General features: G+C 44.4%; 3 protein-coding genes across 6 annotated transcripts in view; 1 reads left to right on the forward strand and 2 right to left on the reverse strand.

Moving 5' to 3' along the window:
* LOC132139414 (semaphorin-6A-like) overlaps positions 1-1,581 on the forward strand; it is a 50,583-nt gene extending 49,002 nt beyond the window's left edge. For all 3 annotated transcript variants that reach the window (XM_059547758.1, XM_059547756.1, XM_059547757.1), the window contains one exon: positions 1-1,581. This exon is cut by the window's left edge and continues 49 nt beyond it. In XM_059547758.1, the coding sequence (XP_059403741.1) occupies positions 1-1,009 (1,009 nt within the window). In that variant the 3' untranslated portion in view covers positions 1,010-1,581.
* Positions 1-20,000, reverse strand: part of LOC132139432 (dmX-like protein 1) — a 244,292-nt gene that overhangs the window by 92,274 nt on the left and 132,018 nt on the right. The window lies entirely within an intron of this gene.
* commd10 (COMM domain containing 10) overlaps positions 10,408-20,000 on the reverse strand; it is a 21,443-nt gene continuing 11,850 nt past the window's right edge. For both annotated transcript variants that reach the window (XM_059547763.1, XM_059547760.1), the window contains exons 6-7: positions 10,676-10,735; positions 10,408-10,574 (exon numbers count right to left, since the gene is read on the reverse strand). In XM_059547763.1, the coding sequence (XP_059403746.1) occupies positions 10,536-10,574; positions 10,676-10,735 (99 nt within the window). In that variant the 3' untranslated portion in view covers positions 10,408-10,535. The remainder of the gene's footprint in view (positions 10,575-10,675; positions 10,736-20,000) is intronic.

Genomic DNA, 20,000 nt, shown 5'->3' on the forward strand with positions numbered 1-20,000 from the left:
CACACTCCTGGCCATCGCCGTCATCCTCGCCTTCGTCATGGGCGCCGTCTTCTCCGGCATCGTGGTGTACTGTGTGTGTGACCACCGGCGACGAGACTTCGAGTTGCCCGGCCGCAAAGACAAGGACTCGGTCCAGTCCCGACGGGGATCCATGAACAGCGTCACCAAGCTGACGGGGCTCTTCGAGACGCAAGCCACAGATGGACGGCCAGAAGCCATTATGACCCCGCTCATGCACAACGGCCACTTGACCAACGGCAGGATGCTCATCAAAGCTGAACAGCAAATGGATCTGACCGCCCTGCCCACGCCCGAGTCCACGCCCATGCAGCCGCGCCGCAAGCCCAGCCGAGGCAGCCGCGAGTGGGAGCGCCACCAGAACCTGATCAACGCCTGCACCAAAGACTTGCCCTCCATGGGTTCTGCGGTCATCCCGACGGACCTGCAGCTGCGGGCGTCTCCGGGCCACATCCCCAGCGTGGTGGTGCTGCCTTTGCCCCAACACCAGCAGGCCTACCAGCACGAGTACGTGGAGCAGCCGCACCGAGGAGACCTCGCAGATGACCAGGCCGCCACACTGGAGTACAAGTCCCTCAAGAGTCCGTGTCACAGCCTCAGCCTGGCGGACGGTGAGGGAGCGCCGCCACGTGTGCCCCAGCGAGAAGCGTCTCTGAGCGCCGTGGTCCTGCCGGCCGTCCCACAGATGGGCAAGAGGCTGGACATGCATTCGTCTGTATACGGCCGTGGCTATCCCATGAACTCGGGCCTCAAGAAACAGCACAACACCAACTCGTCCAACTCATCCCACATGTCCAGGAACCACAGCTTCCGTGTGGAGACGCCTCCTCCGCCCGCTCCGCAGCGCGTGGACTCCATGCACATCTCCTCCCATCACCCCAGCCTGAGCTCGTACGGCTCTCTCTCCAGGCATCTCAAACCTGACGTCCCTCCTAAACCATCACTGGTGTCCCTTTCCACGAAGGTCAGGTCCAGCGACTCCTGCACATAAAAGACGGAGAACGTGAAAGTGTGTCTGCTTTGTGCAGCTGTGTACAGGAAATGCAACTCACTTTTTTTGGTTTTGTTTTGTATGTTTTGAAATACACGTCGAGCTCAGGCTGATGAGGGCGAACATCTGGGGCAACTCTTGGAGATTTCGTCCGGTGGCAGCAGTGTTGCCGATGGTCATTTTCTGCCAAAAGCACATCGGAGACGGGCACAGAAGCAACGCGAAGCCCGGTTATCAAGCACTTGGACACACAGCGAGTTCAGACGGGAACAGCTGCTGGAGTTTACCATGGAAAACTGTGAAAACCGCCATCGAGTAAAAGCAATCAAGTTCTGCCTTCGTGCAAGAGTTCAACACGTCTACTGAAACTGTTGACTAAATAACACATGACTGTTAATACTAATAGCAGGTTTTATTTATTTTTTAATAAAGTGCTTTTGCAGAAAGAGCGTCTCTTTTAGGCTCAAATGAGACAGGAACGATCGTTTTAATTTGAATTAATCAAGTGTGAAATTATTTAAAGTCATTAAACTGGAGCCAGTACTTCTCTTGGGATGTCAGAAGTCAGAGACGAGGGAAGCCTCAGTATGGAAGGAATATTTCTCGAGCCGTGCCAGAGGGGCTTACAGCCCACAGACAGGAACTCCTGAATCTCTCCTCTTCTTCATCCGAGTGCCATTCTCGCCGCACTTGAGACGCTTTCAATCGTAGTCCCGACCACACGGCCCTTTCGCCGAATCATTTCAGCCTGTTTTTCTCCTTCCACCTGTAAATTTGTGCCTTACACCCCTGAGTAGTGAAGCGTTTGTTAGCTGTTAACTGTCGTAGTTCTTATGAAGATGTTTCGTTTGATAAAAAAAAAAAAGAACAGTAAAAAAACACGTAATTGAAGTTGAAGAATGTAGGTGTTGTCGTCGTCGACTCTGGTCCCTTTGATAACCACAAATGACTCTTGATTTCTGATTGTGCCAATCACGATTCTCATCGTGCTGGAAGAATGTTTTATTTTGTTTTCCTTTTTTACTTTTCACCAAGTCAAGATGATGTTTTACACTGTCTGTAGATGACTTGTTGTGTATCTGTGGATCGGGCTGCTTCGAGGCAATAAGAGAAAAACACACAAACGATCCAGATATAACGTTTCTCCCAAACACACACACACACAAGCTTTCTAATGTATACGATCAAACACAGTTTTTAGGCAGAGAATACAGGCTGGCTCCTGTTTAGATATGCACTCCGATAATATTAGGAAACAGATTAATGTTTGTGACAGATGCCGATTAATATAATTTTCTAGCTCTATGGTTGTGATGTAAAATGAGGGATTGTTATTGAACTATTTTGACACATGTTTTATTGAACTTGACGTCCAGGAATCTAGTTTTGGCTTTGTAGATGTTGACTTCACCCGATTCTCTGAACTTATCCGCTCCGGCCGAAGCGAACGGAGCTCGAGGTTTCCGAGCTGGTGCCTTTCTAGACGCCACTAGACTTTGGAAGTGGAGTTTGTTCTCTTGTAAGATATGGTTTCATCACCGGCCCTCTCCCACATCTGATTCACGGCTAAATGTATGTTGTAAAGAAATTCTCTTTAATAAATGGAAAAAAGTAATAAAAACATTTCAGATTCTTTTCGTAGAGCATGTGTGTTTTGTGTAACGTGAGGTGGATGTCTTCACGCTATGATGAGTGCTTTAGGTAAGCGTCGTCACATGAGGGTTTGGCACCTCCACAGCAAAGACTCGATTGTTGAGGATCTGTAACCATGAATAAACACGCCGATAAGAATCGCTCTGGAGCCCCGAGTGGCCCTTCCAGACGCCCGTCTTCAGACATGATGACAGATTAAATGTTTCTGGGCCATTGAAGGTCTCCGGTGTCCTGTTCCTTTGTCTCAACATGCTCTCTTGTCTTCACTGTTAGTTCATACGATATGCACAACAGTACCTGGGTTACTAACTACCTGCTTTGTGTTCTGCAAACAGAGACTGAATCAGCTGAGATCCACACAATGGCTTTGACCTCCAGAACCTCGGCTCTGTCAAATTCAATTGTTTACACGTGTGATGCAGATCTGATTCCTTCTCAGCATCTGATATCTGCTAATGACCCTCACCTCGTCTTTTCTGCTGCTGTCAGACTCGTTTCACTCGTGTAGCTGAAAAAACAGCCGTTTAATTGACGTCAGCTGCGAGCGTATGATCTAGCTGATAACTAAAGCTCGAGTCTAGAGTGAAACCTCACAAAAGATCCTGAATAAATCTCATTTATTCCTTTTGAACCCTATCAGCGCTACATGAAGTGAACCCATCACAGTCAGTGCCTCGTAATAAATCACATTCATGACACGTGACATTTCACTCTCGAGATGTTTCAGTGCAATAACAGTCAGATTTTAGATAAATGTTCCACAAAACACTGTGTTTTCATGCACTGCTCAGTTTTTGCTGTTTTGCTTCCATATCAAGTCTCTTCTTTCAGACGAGTGGAGAGAAAACATCCAAAACACACATTTAGGTGTTTGTTTTATTGCGCTTTATTATTTTACGTCTGTAGATTTCAATCTTTAAAAGAGTTTTTTCTCTTACAAACAGCAATCTTTACAGCTTTATTCCTCTCTATATTCTGAAGGTTTGTTCATATTTCACATGGAGAAAATGTGCTTGTTTTCTGTCTGTTGGCAGTATTTTCTGATTTATGGAGTGATAAAAAGAGAAATTCAGAATCTCCGCTGGAAAAACTGTCAACAAAATGAAAGAGTTTTGAACCTGGCTTTATTCAATGTTCAGATATTTATGTGCTTGGTTATGTATGCAAATTATTGGAAAAATGTACATTAATGCATTTGGCTGATGCTTTTATCCAAAGCAAAATCATTAAAGCCATTCCCTGGGAATCAAACCCATGACCTTGCCACTGTTTGCATGATAATCTATGGATATTTAATTAGATAATGCCTTATTTGCATATTTCAACATAAATTGTTTTTAGAAAACGTGAAATGCAAAAAATATGATAATCAATATTAGGATATTTAATGGCCTGTAAGTGAAAGTATTTAGACGTGTTTACACCTGAAACTATCTTGACACGCTGTTTTCCAGACTAGTGTTTGGTCATGTGATGAGACCCCCCCCCCCCCGGCGTGGACTGAATCCCTGGATGTGGTGATGGAGGGATGTAAGCCGCGGCTGGCACCGGGATCAAAACAGAATGCTCTACTTTGCCTCGGCTTGTAAAACTCTTGGGCATAAAGAGCGTGAAGCTTCTTGAGAAGCGTGAGTTTGCTGAAGTGATACGAGCCGCTCAATCCCTTCAACCACAACAAAGCGAGGCTCTGTGAGCCTGTGTGAACGTGTTTCTGAGCTCAGAGTCACTTCAGACGAAAGCAGATCATCTGTGACAGGATCTGACAGACTGCTGAAGGTCGTGACCTCGTCTCCAGAGGATCCTGGAGGAAGCTGGCTTTCAGTCTGCCGTGTTTTATCCCAGAATGCTCGGTCTGTTCGCTGCTTTATCTCTGCTGCCAGACACCAGCCATTCTCAGATGATTTATCAGTCTGTCCCAGCTAACAGGGAACATCCTCAAACATCTCTAAAAGTTATATAAATGTTAAATAACATTCTTAAAGTAATGGAACTAAATGTGACATTCTCAATGATAAGAGAAAATATTCTTGGATCAACATTCTCTGAACATCTTTATGATGTTGTTTGTACTTTCTGAGATTCTAAGAAACATTTTTTGTATCCTATAAATAACCTTCTAATCACAACAAGAAAGCAGACAGCGGATGACTAACCCACTTTTGAATGATGACTGATGACGTAGATTTATATCCCATACTGTAGAACTAAGCGGTAACATCTTTATCACTCAGTTGAATAAGGATAGGTCTTAGGAACATTGTATTTTTTTTACATTATTTATTGTAATTTTAACATCATTTGTACATTAGTTATTTAATTGTGTTTAGTCCATGTGGATTTTAGTTTTTAGTGATGCTGGGAACTTTAAAGTACTTTATCATACGTTGTTTTAATGTCTGTGATGTATGTAAAATGTGAAAGAGCTTCTCTGTGACGGTGTGTTTGCTCAGGTGTGCTCGAGGACGCCTCGCTTCTGTTAAGTGCTCATTTCAGCTCAGAGCTGAAGGTCAGATGGATCTCTGTGTGTGTCGAGCCTCAGATGGATTTTCTGTCTCCCAGGAAATGATTTCCAGAATCATGTTAACAGCAGCCCTTCAGAATGAGGGATAGTGTCATTGAACACCAAAGGACACGGCATAACGACTCCATGTTTGATTACTGAGCTTAATTAACACAGTTACAGGATCAGTTACATTGCTGTTCCTATTCTAAAGCATCACAGTCCTGATGCATTCACCCAAAGGTTAGAGATCAGACGCTCATTCAGGATCCCTGCAGAGATCAGTGGGAGGAAGTGATGTCACAGCTGATGTGTGTGTGTGTGTGTGTGTGTAGCTGAAATGAGAGCAGCAGCTGCTTCATCCATAATGAATGAGCTCCTCCCCCTCCGTCTCAGGTGTCCTCCAGCTGTGACACGATTTGCATGTAGCCCCGCCCACTTTTATAATCATACTGACAACCCAAGGAAGGTGACACACACACAGATGCTCCCTCACCTTGAGAAGAGAAGCTGATTTACTGCAGTGATCATCATCATCCTCATCATCATGCAGTGAAAGCATCTCGACTGAAGCTCTTTTATCAGAACTGAGACAGAGACCATCTGATCTGTGATTCCTGCATTCTAACACAATGTCTAGTCAAGTCATCTTTATTACTACAGCACTTTATACAGATTGTGTCAAAGCAGCGTCACCGAGATAAACAAATTTAAGCTCTGAATCAAAGACCACTCCCAGGTTTCTTACTTTCTTACGCAGATTAGCCTCATTTAACTGTAAAATGTTCTGTGCCATCCATAACTTAATCTGATAGTATTAAGTCATCAAATCACCTAACTCTTCACAATCACCTGCATTCAGTGGAAGATAGAGTTGTGCATGAAAATGGTATGCAACATTGTATTTCTGACAAATAGAACCAAGCGGAAGCATAAATAAAGAAAATAAAATGGGCCCCAACATTGATCCTTGGGGAACCCCACAAAAAGAAGCTGCAGAATCAGAAAAGTAATTGCCCAAATGAAATATAGAACTTCTATCCTTTAAATAAGAACAAAACCATTTGAGAGCATTTCCCCCGAATGCCCACCCATTGACTTAATTGATTTAAAAGGATGTCATGATTAATCGTGTCAAAATACTGCCGTAAGGTCAAGAATAATCAAAAAAGCACCCTTTCCTGATTCAGAAGCGAGCATTAAGTCATTGTGTACTTTTAAAAGGGCAGTCTCTGAACTATACTTTGATCTAAAACAAGACTGAAATTCATCGAAAACTATCCACATTTTTATTCAAGAATGAGATGAGCTGATGATAAACAGCCTTTAATTTTTTGGATAAAAAAGGGAGCTTGGAAATGGGGCGATAGTTATTTAAAACTGAAGGATCCAGTCTAGGCTTTTTCAAAGGTGTGTTGTATTATAGCATGTTTTAGGCAAGATGGAACTATACCATTTACTAGGCTACTATTAATAATATCAACAATGTTTTGGCCTACAACATCTAAAACTTGGAGAAGGAGATGAGAAGGAATGACATCTAAAGCACAATTTGTAGGTTTTAAATGCTGGACTATGTTTACTAAATTAGTGAAACTTGCTCAAAGTCAGAGAAGACGGTTTGAGTGTTCGTTTGAGTGAAGGGCTGTAGGGTCATTGTGAAGCTCCTCAGTGATCTCAGTGTTCGTCTCTCTCTCACACTCTATCTCTCTCTCTCCCTCTATCTCTCTCTCTCTGTCTCTCTCTCCCTCTATCTCTCTCTCTCTATCTCTCTCTCTCACACACACTCTCTCTCTCTCCGGCTCTCAGCTCAATTCTTTTTCTTTTCTCTCTTCGTTTAGCTGCTCTTGCCCTCAAGACCCGTTCACATGAATCAGGCACATGCTTGCTCACTATTGTTTTAGTAAGTTTATGACTTCAGAGTGCCAGGAGACGGATAACAGACTAACATGAAGATTTCCATCGAGCTGATCTGTCAGCACTGATAACGAGCATCATCAGGGCATTAAAACACAAATGTCCAGTTCTGATGACTCTCTGTCTGAATAAAACTGGCCGGGATGAAAGAGGATTCCAGCAGAGCCAAGAACACTAAAATTAGGGCAGAATTCATGAATTCTTTAAGTGTTTCTGTGAAGTGTTTCTCTTTCACACACACACACAAACACACACACTTACACACACATACTCACACTCACACACATACAGTACACACACTGTCTTGCATTTGTGGTTTACGGGAACTCTCCACAGGTATAATGGTTTTTATACTGTACAAACTGTATTTTCTATAGTCCTACACAAACCCTACACCTGGCCCTTCTCCTCATAGAACTGGAGATAGCATGAAATAGCCCTAAACCTATCCCTCACAGATTTGGGGAAGCAGTGGGATCAAACTCTAACTGACTCAGGCCCTAAACGTATCCCTGACAGCTCAAGGGGTCAGCCTTGGGTGCTCGAGCTGTTCTCTGGCCTACAAGATGGGGTCTGAGTGGACTAGAGGCGGTTTGAGTATTTCCCCAGAGGGCATCTCCTGGCCAGAACTTGATCAGTCGTTTGGAGCAGATACGGGTTTGCTTAAATGTATAACCCTGGAAGCCAAAGCCCTGCTTTTCGTTACCCTACAAGGATAGTTTTGGGAATGTGGGGTAAATTACAAGCTAGGGGTTCTTTGACCTTTTTTGTCTTATGTTTGGTTGTTGTGGTTTGGCCCACATGCCCATCGAGGCATTTTCCCTGGAGGAGGAGTCTAACATGCATGCTGTTGTAATTTTCAAGAAACCTAACCTTGGCCAGAGCCATCGGACTTGACATACTGGAAAATCACATGTTAGTGCGGTGGGCACTTCTTTCTTGGTTTTGCTCAGGGAACTGTAATGCCGGGCTGGGTTTATTCAGTCAGGATCATTGGGCTTGGGCTGATTTTGCCGGTTCAGAGCAGGTTTGACCAAGGACCTTGCATTTCTTTACCTAGTTTGTGACAAAGTGACGTGACAAACAGCCAAGTATGGTGACCCATACTCAGAATTCATGCTCTGCATTTAACCCATCCAAAGGCCCGAGTCTCAAACTCACTACCTTAGGGTTAGGAGTCATTTATTTATATATATGGGGGGGGGGGGGGGGTTCAGCTTGGAAGCTGGTATGAAAGGAATTGGTGGAGGGATATATAAATAATAAAATAAGATAATAATGTTACCATGGAGGAGGTAACTAGGTCAAAGATTGGGATGCGAAGATGGTTTTAGGCAAGGGTTTTTGCATCTGGCGGTGGCTCTGGTGAGGATGATGTCTGTTCAGATCTAAAATGCATAAGCTTTGAAGAGAAGGTGGCTGGTAGAAGCTTGATGTGCAGAGAAGTGCATCCGCCAATCTGGTGCTTTCAGTCTTCATTGAGTCAAAAAGTGCATTTCTCAGTTTGAGATATGATTTTTTTCAGGTGACCCGGATACCTTGCGGTGTTAACGAAGGGTCACTTGTACGGTGAGTGTCCAGCCCCCCTGGGTCCACTCGGACAGCACGCAGGGACGGCGGTCTGGGGCTTACAGGTCTTAATTGGAGCCCAGTCTTTTTCGGGTGATTAGCACCTCTCATGCAACAGTACATTTTGCATCTCACATCCTTACACTCATCCTGAGTTCTGTTGGCAGATTCGTGGAAATCGTGAAGGCCAGTAGAACGTTTCAGTTCTGAAGTTCCACCTTTGTTCTGAAAAATATTTTTTGGCAACAGGGGAAGTTCTAATATAAATTCTAAATTTGCAAATAATGGCCTCAAATGACACAAAGTTATACTTGAGGTGGTAAGTCAACTGGGACTTGAAAACTTAACCCCTATAGGCATAAGGATTATAAGCACTCTCACACACACTCACACACACTCTCTACAGCAGCTATAATTACACACCCGCTAATCCTGTTTCCCAAATCCAGATGCCCGCAGATCCATGAGGAAAATCCCACAGAAACACATTTTCTCCATCTGTCTCTCAGATCCGGTTTCACACAAAGATCTGCGTTTTTCCTCAGACTCTGCAATGCTTCGGCATTCACACACAATCACAGAAACTCACAAACATCTCGATTCTGTCTTCATTTGCTAGAAAACACTCACAGTGACCTCCTAAACCAGAATCAATCAGCATATGGTCTGGATCGACATGAGGGCGAATAAATAATAAGAGAATGCTGGTTTTTGGGTGAGTTAGTGCTTTAATCCGTTTAGAGCTCATCTGTTGATGTGTGTGTCGCTCTGCTTAAGGATTTGAGGAACTGTGTTTCCTCCAGAGGTTCATTACGATTCATCCAAACATGATGTTATTATTAGGAGACACTCCACTGATAGAATGACCCAGATCAGTTTTTAATTAGTCCTTTTTATCTTGTTTTCCAGTTAAAATATCAAAAAGGCTGAGATAAATGTGCTAGAAAAGCAGCACTGCTTGAGATATAAAAGCTTGTTTTCAGAGAATGTGATTTAATTCACTGGAAAAGAGCAGTTATTGAGAAAAGTTGAAACCAGGGCAGATTTGTGAGGTTTCTCAACACTTTTTGTCTTACCGCATTGTTTTTTTCCCCAAGTATAAAAAGTGAAAAGACTTGCTAGTGAAGTAAAACAAAACATAAGCCCACTGATAGTTGAGATACAATCTGTGAAAACAGTTCTTATCATCAGAGCTGTTCCTGAAGGAAATGCATGGTCAGAAGAAGAAACACACTAAACCCATCAAAAAACAACAAAAAGAAAACTATTTATATATATTTTATCTTTCAAAATATAAATATATTTGCTAAAATATGTTTCAAAATATATTTACTTCAAAATTTGATATATATATATATATAGATATATATATATATATATATATATATATATATATATATATATATATAAAGCATTTATATATTTCGTCCTCTATATATTTCAGTCCAAGAAAATGAAAAATGAAAATTTGAAGTTTGAAGAAAATGAAAATTTGTAACAGAAAACGAGACAAATTACTACCATATTTAAGTATTTGGGAGCACAGCTGTTGATGAATTCCTGTGTAATATGTTGTTATATTTTCTTTGAACTTTGAAGTGTTTGAAAAAACGAGACGTTTACATTTAGAGACCTTATTGACGTATTGTTTTATAACCAATTTATTCCTCAGATTTTCTTTGCCTGATCTTAAAAAGTCTTGAATGTCTCTCCAGAAACCAAGAAAAGCATCATAAGTCATAAATATAGACACTGAACCTTCAGAGGAAAAGCATCTTTAATGAAACATTGGTGAACAGCTTCAGCCTCATATATACAAGTCCAGAGACAAGCACAGACAGAGACGACTGAACCAGAGGCATCATGGGATAGCAGACGGAGGCTGTATCAGCTGAGCGAGTCCAGCTGAGTCTGAATCATCTCCATCTGTAACACACACACACACACACACACACACACACACACAGAGAGAGCCGTGAGCGTCTGAACACGCTGAAGATCAGGAGACACCAGAGACTCGGTCTGACCTGATTGTAGAAGTCCAGCAGATCCTGATGACTGAACTCCACAAACACGTCCTGCAGACGCTGAAACACATAAAACACCTCATCAATCGTCTGTCCTCTCTCCTCAGACACTGGGAGTGCACATGTGACCCGTCTGTCACCGTTTCATGATCACATCAATGAAACAGAGCAGCAGAGCAGCGTTCGCTCTCGAGAGTAAACGGACTCGATCAGAGATCTTCTGTATGATATGATTCAGAAACATTATCGATCCGACACTGTGAGAACAAAACTAGAACTGATCTGAATCATGACTCTATTGTCTCGTGTAGAGCTGATGCACAGCTGAAACTGAATTAGTTCCATAATTGATGAATTTTACTGTTTTGAAACTATCTGTACTGTATAAAGTGCTGTAGAAATAAATATTGCTTGACTCAAAACATGATAAACGTCCTAATGAAGACATGGAGCACACACACGTCTGATTCCTGCGGAGGAACACGCGTGTCTGAAGGAGGAAACACGTCAGGACACATTAACACAGAGGACATTAATTAGACATCATCCATAATTAAGAGTAAGAGAGGAAACGTTCTCTTCAGCAGAGCCGCTGGAGATGAACGAACAAACCGCACAGAAACACAACTCTAGCATGATGACTGCTAGCAAATACAGTTCAGATATGATCACAGATATAGAGCAGGATCCTGACGTGTGTGTGTGTGTGTGTGTTCATACACATGGGATGGCAGTGAATGTGTGTCAGGAATCAAGGGTTAATTCCAGCCTCGGGTTCAGTAAGTGTTTTGACGTATCTAGGCTAACGCTAATGGCTCCTGCGTGCTTTCAGACCTGACGGTAGAAATCACAGCTCTGGGGAAGATCGCTGACTGTGACGACACACACACACACACACACACACACACCCTCACACACTCACACTCACACACACACCTTCACTCTCACTCTCACACACACACACACACCCTCACACACACACACACACACACACACACACAGCCACCCTCACACACACACTCGTAGCAGTGAATGAAGATGTATCCTATCGATCACAAGTGCAGTATGGAGTACCTCAAGGCTCAGTACTAGGGCCGCTACTCTTCACGCTTTATATGTTACCCTTGGGAGATATCATCAAGAAACATGGTGTTAGCTTTCACTGTTATGCTGATGATACTCAGCTCTATATTTCTTCGCGGCCCGGTGAAACACACCAATTTGAAAAACTAATGGATTGCATAGTCGATATAAAAAACTGGATGACGAGTAATTTCTTACTGCTAAATTCTGAAAAAACAGGTGTTAATTATAGGACCTAAAAACTCTGCTTGTAATAACCTAGAACACTGTCTAAGACTTGATGGTTGCTCTGTCAATTCTTCGTCATCAGTTAGGAACCTAGGTGTGCTATTTGATCGCAATCTTTCCTTAGAAAGCCACGTTTCTATCATTTGTAAAACTGCATTTTTCCATCTCAAAAATATATCTAAATTACGGCCTATGCTCTCAATGTCAAATGCAGAAATGTTAATCCATGCTTTTATGACCTCAAGGTTAGATTATTGTAATGCTTTATTGGGTGGTTGTTCTGCACGCTTAGTAAACAAACTACAGCTAGTCCAAAATGCAGCAGCAAGAGTTCTTACTAGAACCAGGAAGTATGACCATATTAGCCCGGTCCTGTCAACACTGCACTGGCTCCCTATCAAACATCGCATAGATTTTAAAATATTGCTTATTACTTATAAAGCCCTGAAAGGTTTAGCACCTCAGTATTTGAATGAGCTCCTTTTACATTATAATCCTCTACGTCCGCTACGTTCTCAAAACTCAGGCAATTTGATAATACCTAAAATATCAAAATCAACTGCGGGCGGCAGATCCTTTTCCTATTTGGCGCCTAAACTCTGGAATAACCTACCTAAACATTGTTCGGGAGGCAGACACACTCTTGCAGTTTAAATCTAGATTAAAGACCCATCTCTTTAACCTGGCATACACATAACATACTAATATGCTTTTATTATCCAAATCCGTTAAAGGATTTTTAGGCTGCATTAATTAGGTAAACCGGAACCGGAAACACTTCCCATAACACCCTTTGTACTTGCTACATCATTAGAAGAATGGCATCTACGCTAATATTAGTCTGTTTCTCTCTTGTTCCGAGGTCACCGTAGCCACCAGATCCAGTCTGTGTCCAGATCAGAGGGTCACTGCAGTCACCCGGATCCAGTACGTATCCAGACCAGATGCTGGATCAGCACCTAGAAAGGACCTCTACATCCCTGAAAGACAGCGGAGACCAGGACAACTAGAGCCCCAGATACAGATCCCCTGTAAAGACCTTGTCTCAGAGGAGCACCAGGACAAGACCACAGGAAACAGATGATTCTTCTGCACAATCTGACTTTGCTGCAGCCTGGAATTGAACTACTGGTTTCGTCTGGTCAGAGGAGAACTGGCCCCCCAACTGAGCCTGGTTTCTCCCAAGGTTTTTTTCTCCATTCTGTCACCGATGGAGTTTCGGTTCCTTGCCGCTGTCGCCTCTGTCTTGCTTAGTTGGGGACACTTCATCTACAGCGATATCGTTGACTTGATTGCAAATAAATGCACAGACACTATTTAACTGAACAGAGATGACATCACTGAATTCAATGATGAACTGCCTTTAACTATCATTTTGCAATGTATTTTATTTAAAGCGCTATATAAATAAAGGTGACTTGACTTGACTCACTCACCCTCACTCTCACACACACACACACACACTCACACCCTCACACACACACACACACACACTCTCACACACACACACACCCTCACTCACACACACCCTCGCACACACACACACCCTCACACACACACACACACACACCCTCACTCACACACACCCTCGCACACACACACACACACACCCTCACACACACACCCTCACTCACACACACCCTCGCACACACACACACTCCATCACCGACGTCCAGTTAAACTCCGGTAAACAACACGGTAAAACATGGTAAAACCTCACAACCAGAGCTAAAGCTGCAGAACAATGAATCTACCGGATCAGATGCAAACGGCTGAAAAGCAGCGGTGTGTCTATAAATCCTCAGTGCAGTGTTTTAGCTCTAAGCTCTTTATGCAGAAATGCTCAGCATATGACAGATTAGGATGAAACACAGGATCTGACCCGACCTCACTTCAGTCTACTGTGTCATTCCCGTCACAACCATGTTCCAGACACAATTTCTGATTTAGTTTGAAGAAACAAACACAAATGGAGATGAAAGCCAAAATATGAAATGTCATGAATGAATATTTATGAAGTAATCCACTATTTTGTGGAGAAGGGTTAGAAATGCAATTTGTCACTTGAGATTCGGAGATATCTTCACACAGAGACTGGCAGCTCTTTTAGTGAAACCTGTTGAGTTTAACAATCTGTCTCTCATTATTTGCTAATGGTGACTATTCGAAAATGGGAAAAAGCATTTTTTTTAATTGTTTTCCCTGCTAAGTTTGCATCCCTGTATCTCAAGATGTATTAAATATATCTTAATATCCTTTTAGATTTTGGTTCTCAACTAAATTTTCTTTATATCTCAATGTCTGGTTCATTTCCAGAGACTGGGATCTCAATGGCACACATTTTCAAACCTTTTAGCCAGAGACCTTTGAAACAGAATGAGCCGATTGCAATTGGGTTGCAGCATTTAGACACACACACACACACACACACACACACACACACACACACTCACATATATGAATACATAAACTCTTAAAAATCTAATCTCCCTTAGCTTCCAAGAACAAAGCTTTACAGCTGATGGCACTGAAGAATATCTAAAGCGATGGGTTTGTAAGCCTCATCACGTGTGCATCAAATGCTGAAGATCAGTGTAGCGCTGATGTAGTGTGCTGCTGGCGCAAGGTCAGAGGTCACAGGTTCAGAGACCGTCAGAAGTCTTCTGAACACAGTGAAAGGTTGTAAAGGGAAAGCTCTTACATAATGTGTTCTGTGAATTTAGTATATTACAAACTCATTAATGTTACAAAAAGGTTCAGAACAAATGCATGTGAATTAGACTGAATTAGACTTTTGGTTCCCCAAAGATCATTTTAATAATCTAAAGAAACTTTAGTTTAATGGAAAGATTCCATGGATGTGGTCAACTAAAGAAGCTTTGTTTTTAAGAGATTACAGAGGCAATGCACATGAACGAACACGACTGCAAACGTGCCAGAATCAATCATCTCTGTATCCGTTCTGGAGAGTTTCTGCATGAGGTGCAGCAGGTGTTGAGGGAAACGCTCTCGTCGCTCTCTCATTTGTTTGGTAAAGATGCGGCGAGCCGGACAGACCACACTTCCTGTATTAGAATAACCCACATCCTCTGTTTTGGTTAAATATGACGTGACTGTCCGAGTGCACTGGATTCACGCCGCTGTCGAGGGGAAAAAGCCTCATTGTTCTGTTGAGGTTCTTGTGTCTCTAAAGTGGGATGAATGGAGCAGGGCCAGAGCAGATCTTCACACGCTCGTCCCACTGCGCCGCGACTAACACATGTCCTTCAACACACCAAACACATGTGAGTCCTCTAACACACCAAACACATGCGAGTCCTCCAACACACCAAACACATGCGAGTCCTCCAGCACACCAAACACATGCGAGTCCTCCAACACACCAAACACATGCGAGTCCACCAACACACCAAACACATGTGAGTCCTCTAACACACCAAACACATGTGAGTCCTCCGACACACCAAACACATGCGAGTCCTCCAACACACCAAACACATGCGAGTCCTCCAACACACCAAACACATGTGAGTCCTCCGACACACCAAACACATGTGAGGATCTCCAACACACCAAACACATGTGAGTCCTTCGACACACCAAACACATGTGAGTCCTTCGACACACCAAACAGATGTGAGTCCTTCAACACACCAAACACATGTGAGGATCTTCAACACACCAAACACATGTGAGTCCTCCGACACACACCAAACACATGTGAGTCCTCCGACACACACCAAACACATGTGAGGATCTCCAACACACCAAACACATGTGAGGATCTCCAACACACCAAACACTTGTGAGGATCTCCAACACACCAAACACATGTGAGTCCTTCGACACACCAAACACATGTGAGGATCTCCAACACACCAAACACATGTGAGTCCTCCGACACACCAAACACATGTGAGTCCTCCAACACACCAAACACATGTGAGGATCTCCAACACACCAAACACTTGTGAGGATCTCCAACACACCAAACACTTGTGAGGATCTCCAACACACCAAACACATGTGAGTCCTCCAACACACCAAACACATGTGAGTCCTTCGACACACACCAAACACATGTGAGTCCTCCAACACACCAAACACATGTGAGTCCTTCGACACACACCAAACACATGTGAGTCCTCCGACACACCAAACACATGTGAGTCCTCCGACACACCAAACACATGTGAGTCCTCCGACACACCAAACACATGTGAGTCCTCCGACACACACCAAACACATGTGAGTCCTCCGACACACACCAAACACATGTGAGTCCTCCGACACACACCAAACACATGTGAGTCCTTCGACACACCAAACACATGTGAGTCCTTCGACACACCAAACACATGTGAGTCCTTCAACACACCAAACACATGTGAGGATCTTCAAAACACCAAACACATGTGAGTCCTCCGACACACACCAAACACATGTGAGTCCTCCGACACACCAAACACATGTGAGTCCTCCGACACACCAAACACATGTGAGTCCTCCGACACACACCAAACACATGTGAGTCCTTCGACACACCAAACACATGTGAGTCCTTCGACACACCAAACACATGTGAGTCCTCCGACACACACCAAACACATGTGAGTCCTCCGACACACACCAAACACATGTGAGTCCTCCGACACACACCAAACACATGTGAGTCCTCCGACACACCAAACACATGTGAGTCCTCCAACACACCAAACACATGCGAGTCCTCCAACACACCAAACACATGCGAGTCCTCCAACACACCAAACACATGTGAGTCCTCCAACACACCAAACACATGCGAGTCCTCCAACACACCAAACACATGCGAGTCCTCCAACACACCAAACACATGCGAGGATCTCCAACACACCAAACACATGCGAGTCCTCCGACACACCAAACACATGCGAGTCCTCCGACACACCAAACACATGCGAGTCCTCCGACACACCAAACACTTGTGAGGATCTCCAACACACCAAACACATGTGAGTCCTTCGACACACCAAACACATGTGAGGATCTCCAACACACCAAACACATGTGAGTCCTCCGACACACCAAACACATGTGAGTCCTCCGACACACCAAACACATGTGAGTCCTTCGACACACCAAACACATGTGAGGATCTCCAACACACCAAACACATGTGAGTCCTTCGACACACCAAACACATGTGAGTCCTTCGACACACCAAACACATGTGAGTCCTTCAACACACCAAACACATGTCAGGATCTTCAACACACCAAACACATGTGAGTCCTCCGACACACACCAAACACATGTGAGTCCTCCGACACACACCAAACACATGTGAGGATCTCCAACACACCAAACACATGTGAGGATCTCCAACACACCAAACACTTGTGAGGATCTCCAACACACCAAACACATGTGAGTCCTTCGACACACCAAACACTTGTGAGGATCTCCAACACACCAAACACATGTGAGTCCTTCGACACACCAAACACATGTGAGGATCTCCAACACACCAAACACATGTGAGTCCTCCGACACACCAAACACATGTGAGTCCTCCGACACACCAAACACATGTGAGTCCTTCGACACACCAAACACATGTGAGGATCTCCAACACACCAAACACTTGTGAGGATCTCCAACACACCAAACACATGTGAGTCCTCCGACACACCAAACACATGTGAGTCCTCCGACACACCAAACACATGTGAGTCCTCCGACACACCAAACACATGTGAGTCCTTCGACACACCAAACACATGTGAGGATCTCCAACACACCAAACACATGTGAGTCCTCCGACACACCAAACACATGTGAGTCCTCCGACACACCAAACACATGTGAGTCCTTCGACACACCAAACACATGTGAGGATCTCCAACACACCAAACACTTGTGAGGATCTCCAACACACCAAACACATGTGAGTCCTTCGACACACCAAACACATGTGAGTCCTTCGACACACCAAACACATGTGAGTCCTCCGACACACCAAACACATGTGAGTCCTCCGACACACCAAACACATGTGAGTCCTCCGACACACCAAACACATGTGAGTCCTCCGACACACCAAACACATGTGAGTCCTCTAACACACACCAAACACATGTGAGTCCTCTAACACACACCAAACACATGTGAGTCCTCCGACACACCAAACACATGTGAGTCCTCCGACACACCAAACACATGTGAGTCCTCTAACACACACCAAACACATGTGAGTCCTCCGACACACACCAAACACATGTGAGTCCTCCGACACACACCAAACACATGTGAGTCCTCCGACACACACCAAACACATGTGAGTCCTCCGACACACACCAAACACATGTGAGTCCTCCGACACACCAAACACATGTGAGTCCTCCGACACACACCAAACACATGTGAGTCCTTCGACACACCAAACACATGTGAGGATCTCCAACACACCAAACACTTGTGAGGATCTCCAACACACCAAACACATGTGAGTCCTTCGACACACCAAACACATGTGAGTCCTTCGACACACCAAACACATGTGAGTCCTCCGACACACCAAACACATGTGAGTCCTCCGACACACCAAACACATGTGAGTCCTCCGACACACCAAACACATGTGAGTCCTCCGACACACCAAACACATGTGAGTCCTCTAACACACACCAAACACATGTGAGTCCTCTAACACACACCAAACACATGTGAGTCCTCCGACACACACCAAACACATGTGAGTCCTCCGACACACCAAACACATGTGAGTCCTCCGACACACCAAACACATGTGAGTCCTCTAACACACACCAAACACATGTGAGTCCTCCGACACACACCAAACACATGTGAGTCCTCCGACACACACCAAACACATGTGAGTCCTCCGACACACACCAAACACATGTGAGTCCTCCGACACACCAAACACATGTGAGTCCTCCGACACACACCAAACACATGTGAGTCCTTCGACACACCAAACACATGTGAGTCCTCCGACACACCAAACACATGTGAGTCCTCCGACACACACCAAACACATGTGAGTCCTCCGACACACCAAACACATGTGAGTCCTCCGACACACCAAACACATGTGAGTCCTCCGACACACACCAAACACATGTGAGTCCTCCGACACACCAAACACATGTGAGTCCTCCGACACACACCAAACACATGTGAGTCCTCCGACACACACCAAACACATGTGAGTCCTTCGACACACACCAAACACATGTGAGTCCTTCGACACACACCAAACACATGTGAGTCCTTCGACACACACCAAACACATGTGAGTCCTCCGACACACCAAACACATGCGAGTCCTCTGACACACCAAACACATGTGAGTCCTTCGACACACCAAACACATGTGAGTCCTTCGACACACCAAACACATGTGAGTCCTCCGACACACCAAACACATGTGAGGATCTTCAACACACCAAACACATGTGAGTCCTTCAACACACCAAACACATGTGAGTCCTCCGACACACCAAACACATGTGAGGTCCTCCGATACACACCAAACACATGTGAGTCCTCCGACACACCAAACACATGTGAGTCCTCCGACACACACCAAACACATGTGAGGTCCTCCGACACACACCAAACACATGCGAGTCCTCCGACACACCAAACACATGTGAGGTCCTCCGACACACACCAAACACATGTGAGGTCCTCCGACACACACCAAACACATGCGAGTCCTTCGACACACCAAACACATGTGAGTCCTCCGACACACCAAACACATGTGAGGTCCTCCGACACACACCAAACACATGTGAGTCCTCCGACACACACCAAACACATGCGAGTCCTCCGACACACACCAAACACATGTGAGTCCTCCGACACACACCAAACACATGTGAGTCCTCCGACACACCAAACACATGTGAGTCCTTCGACACACCAAACACATGTGAGTCCTCCGACACACCAAACACATGTGAGTCCTCCGACACACACCAAACACATGTGAGTCCTTCGA

The sequence above is a fragment of the Carassius carassius genome, unplaced genomic scaffold (genome assembly GCF_963082965.1).
Source record: "Carassius carassius unplaced genomic scaffold, fCarCar2.1 SCAFFOLD_70, whole genome shotgun sequence".
Lineage (NCBI taxonomy): Eukaryota > Metazoa > Chordata > Actinopteri > Cypriniformes > Cyprinidae > Carassius > Carassius carassius.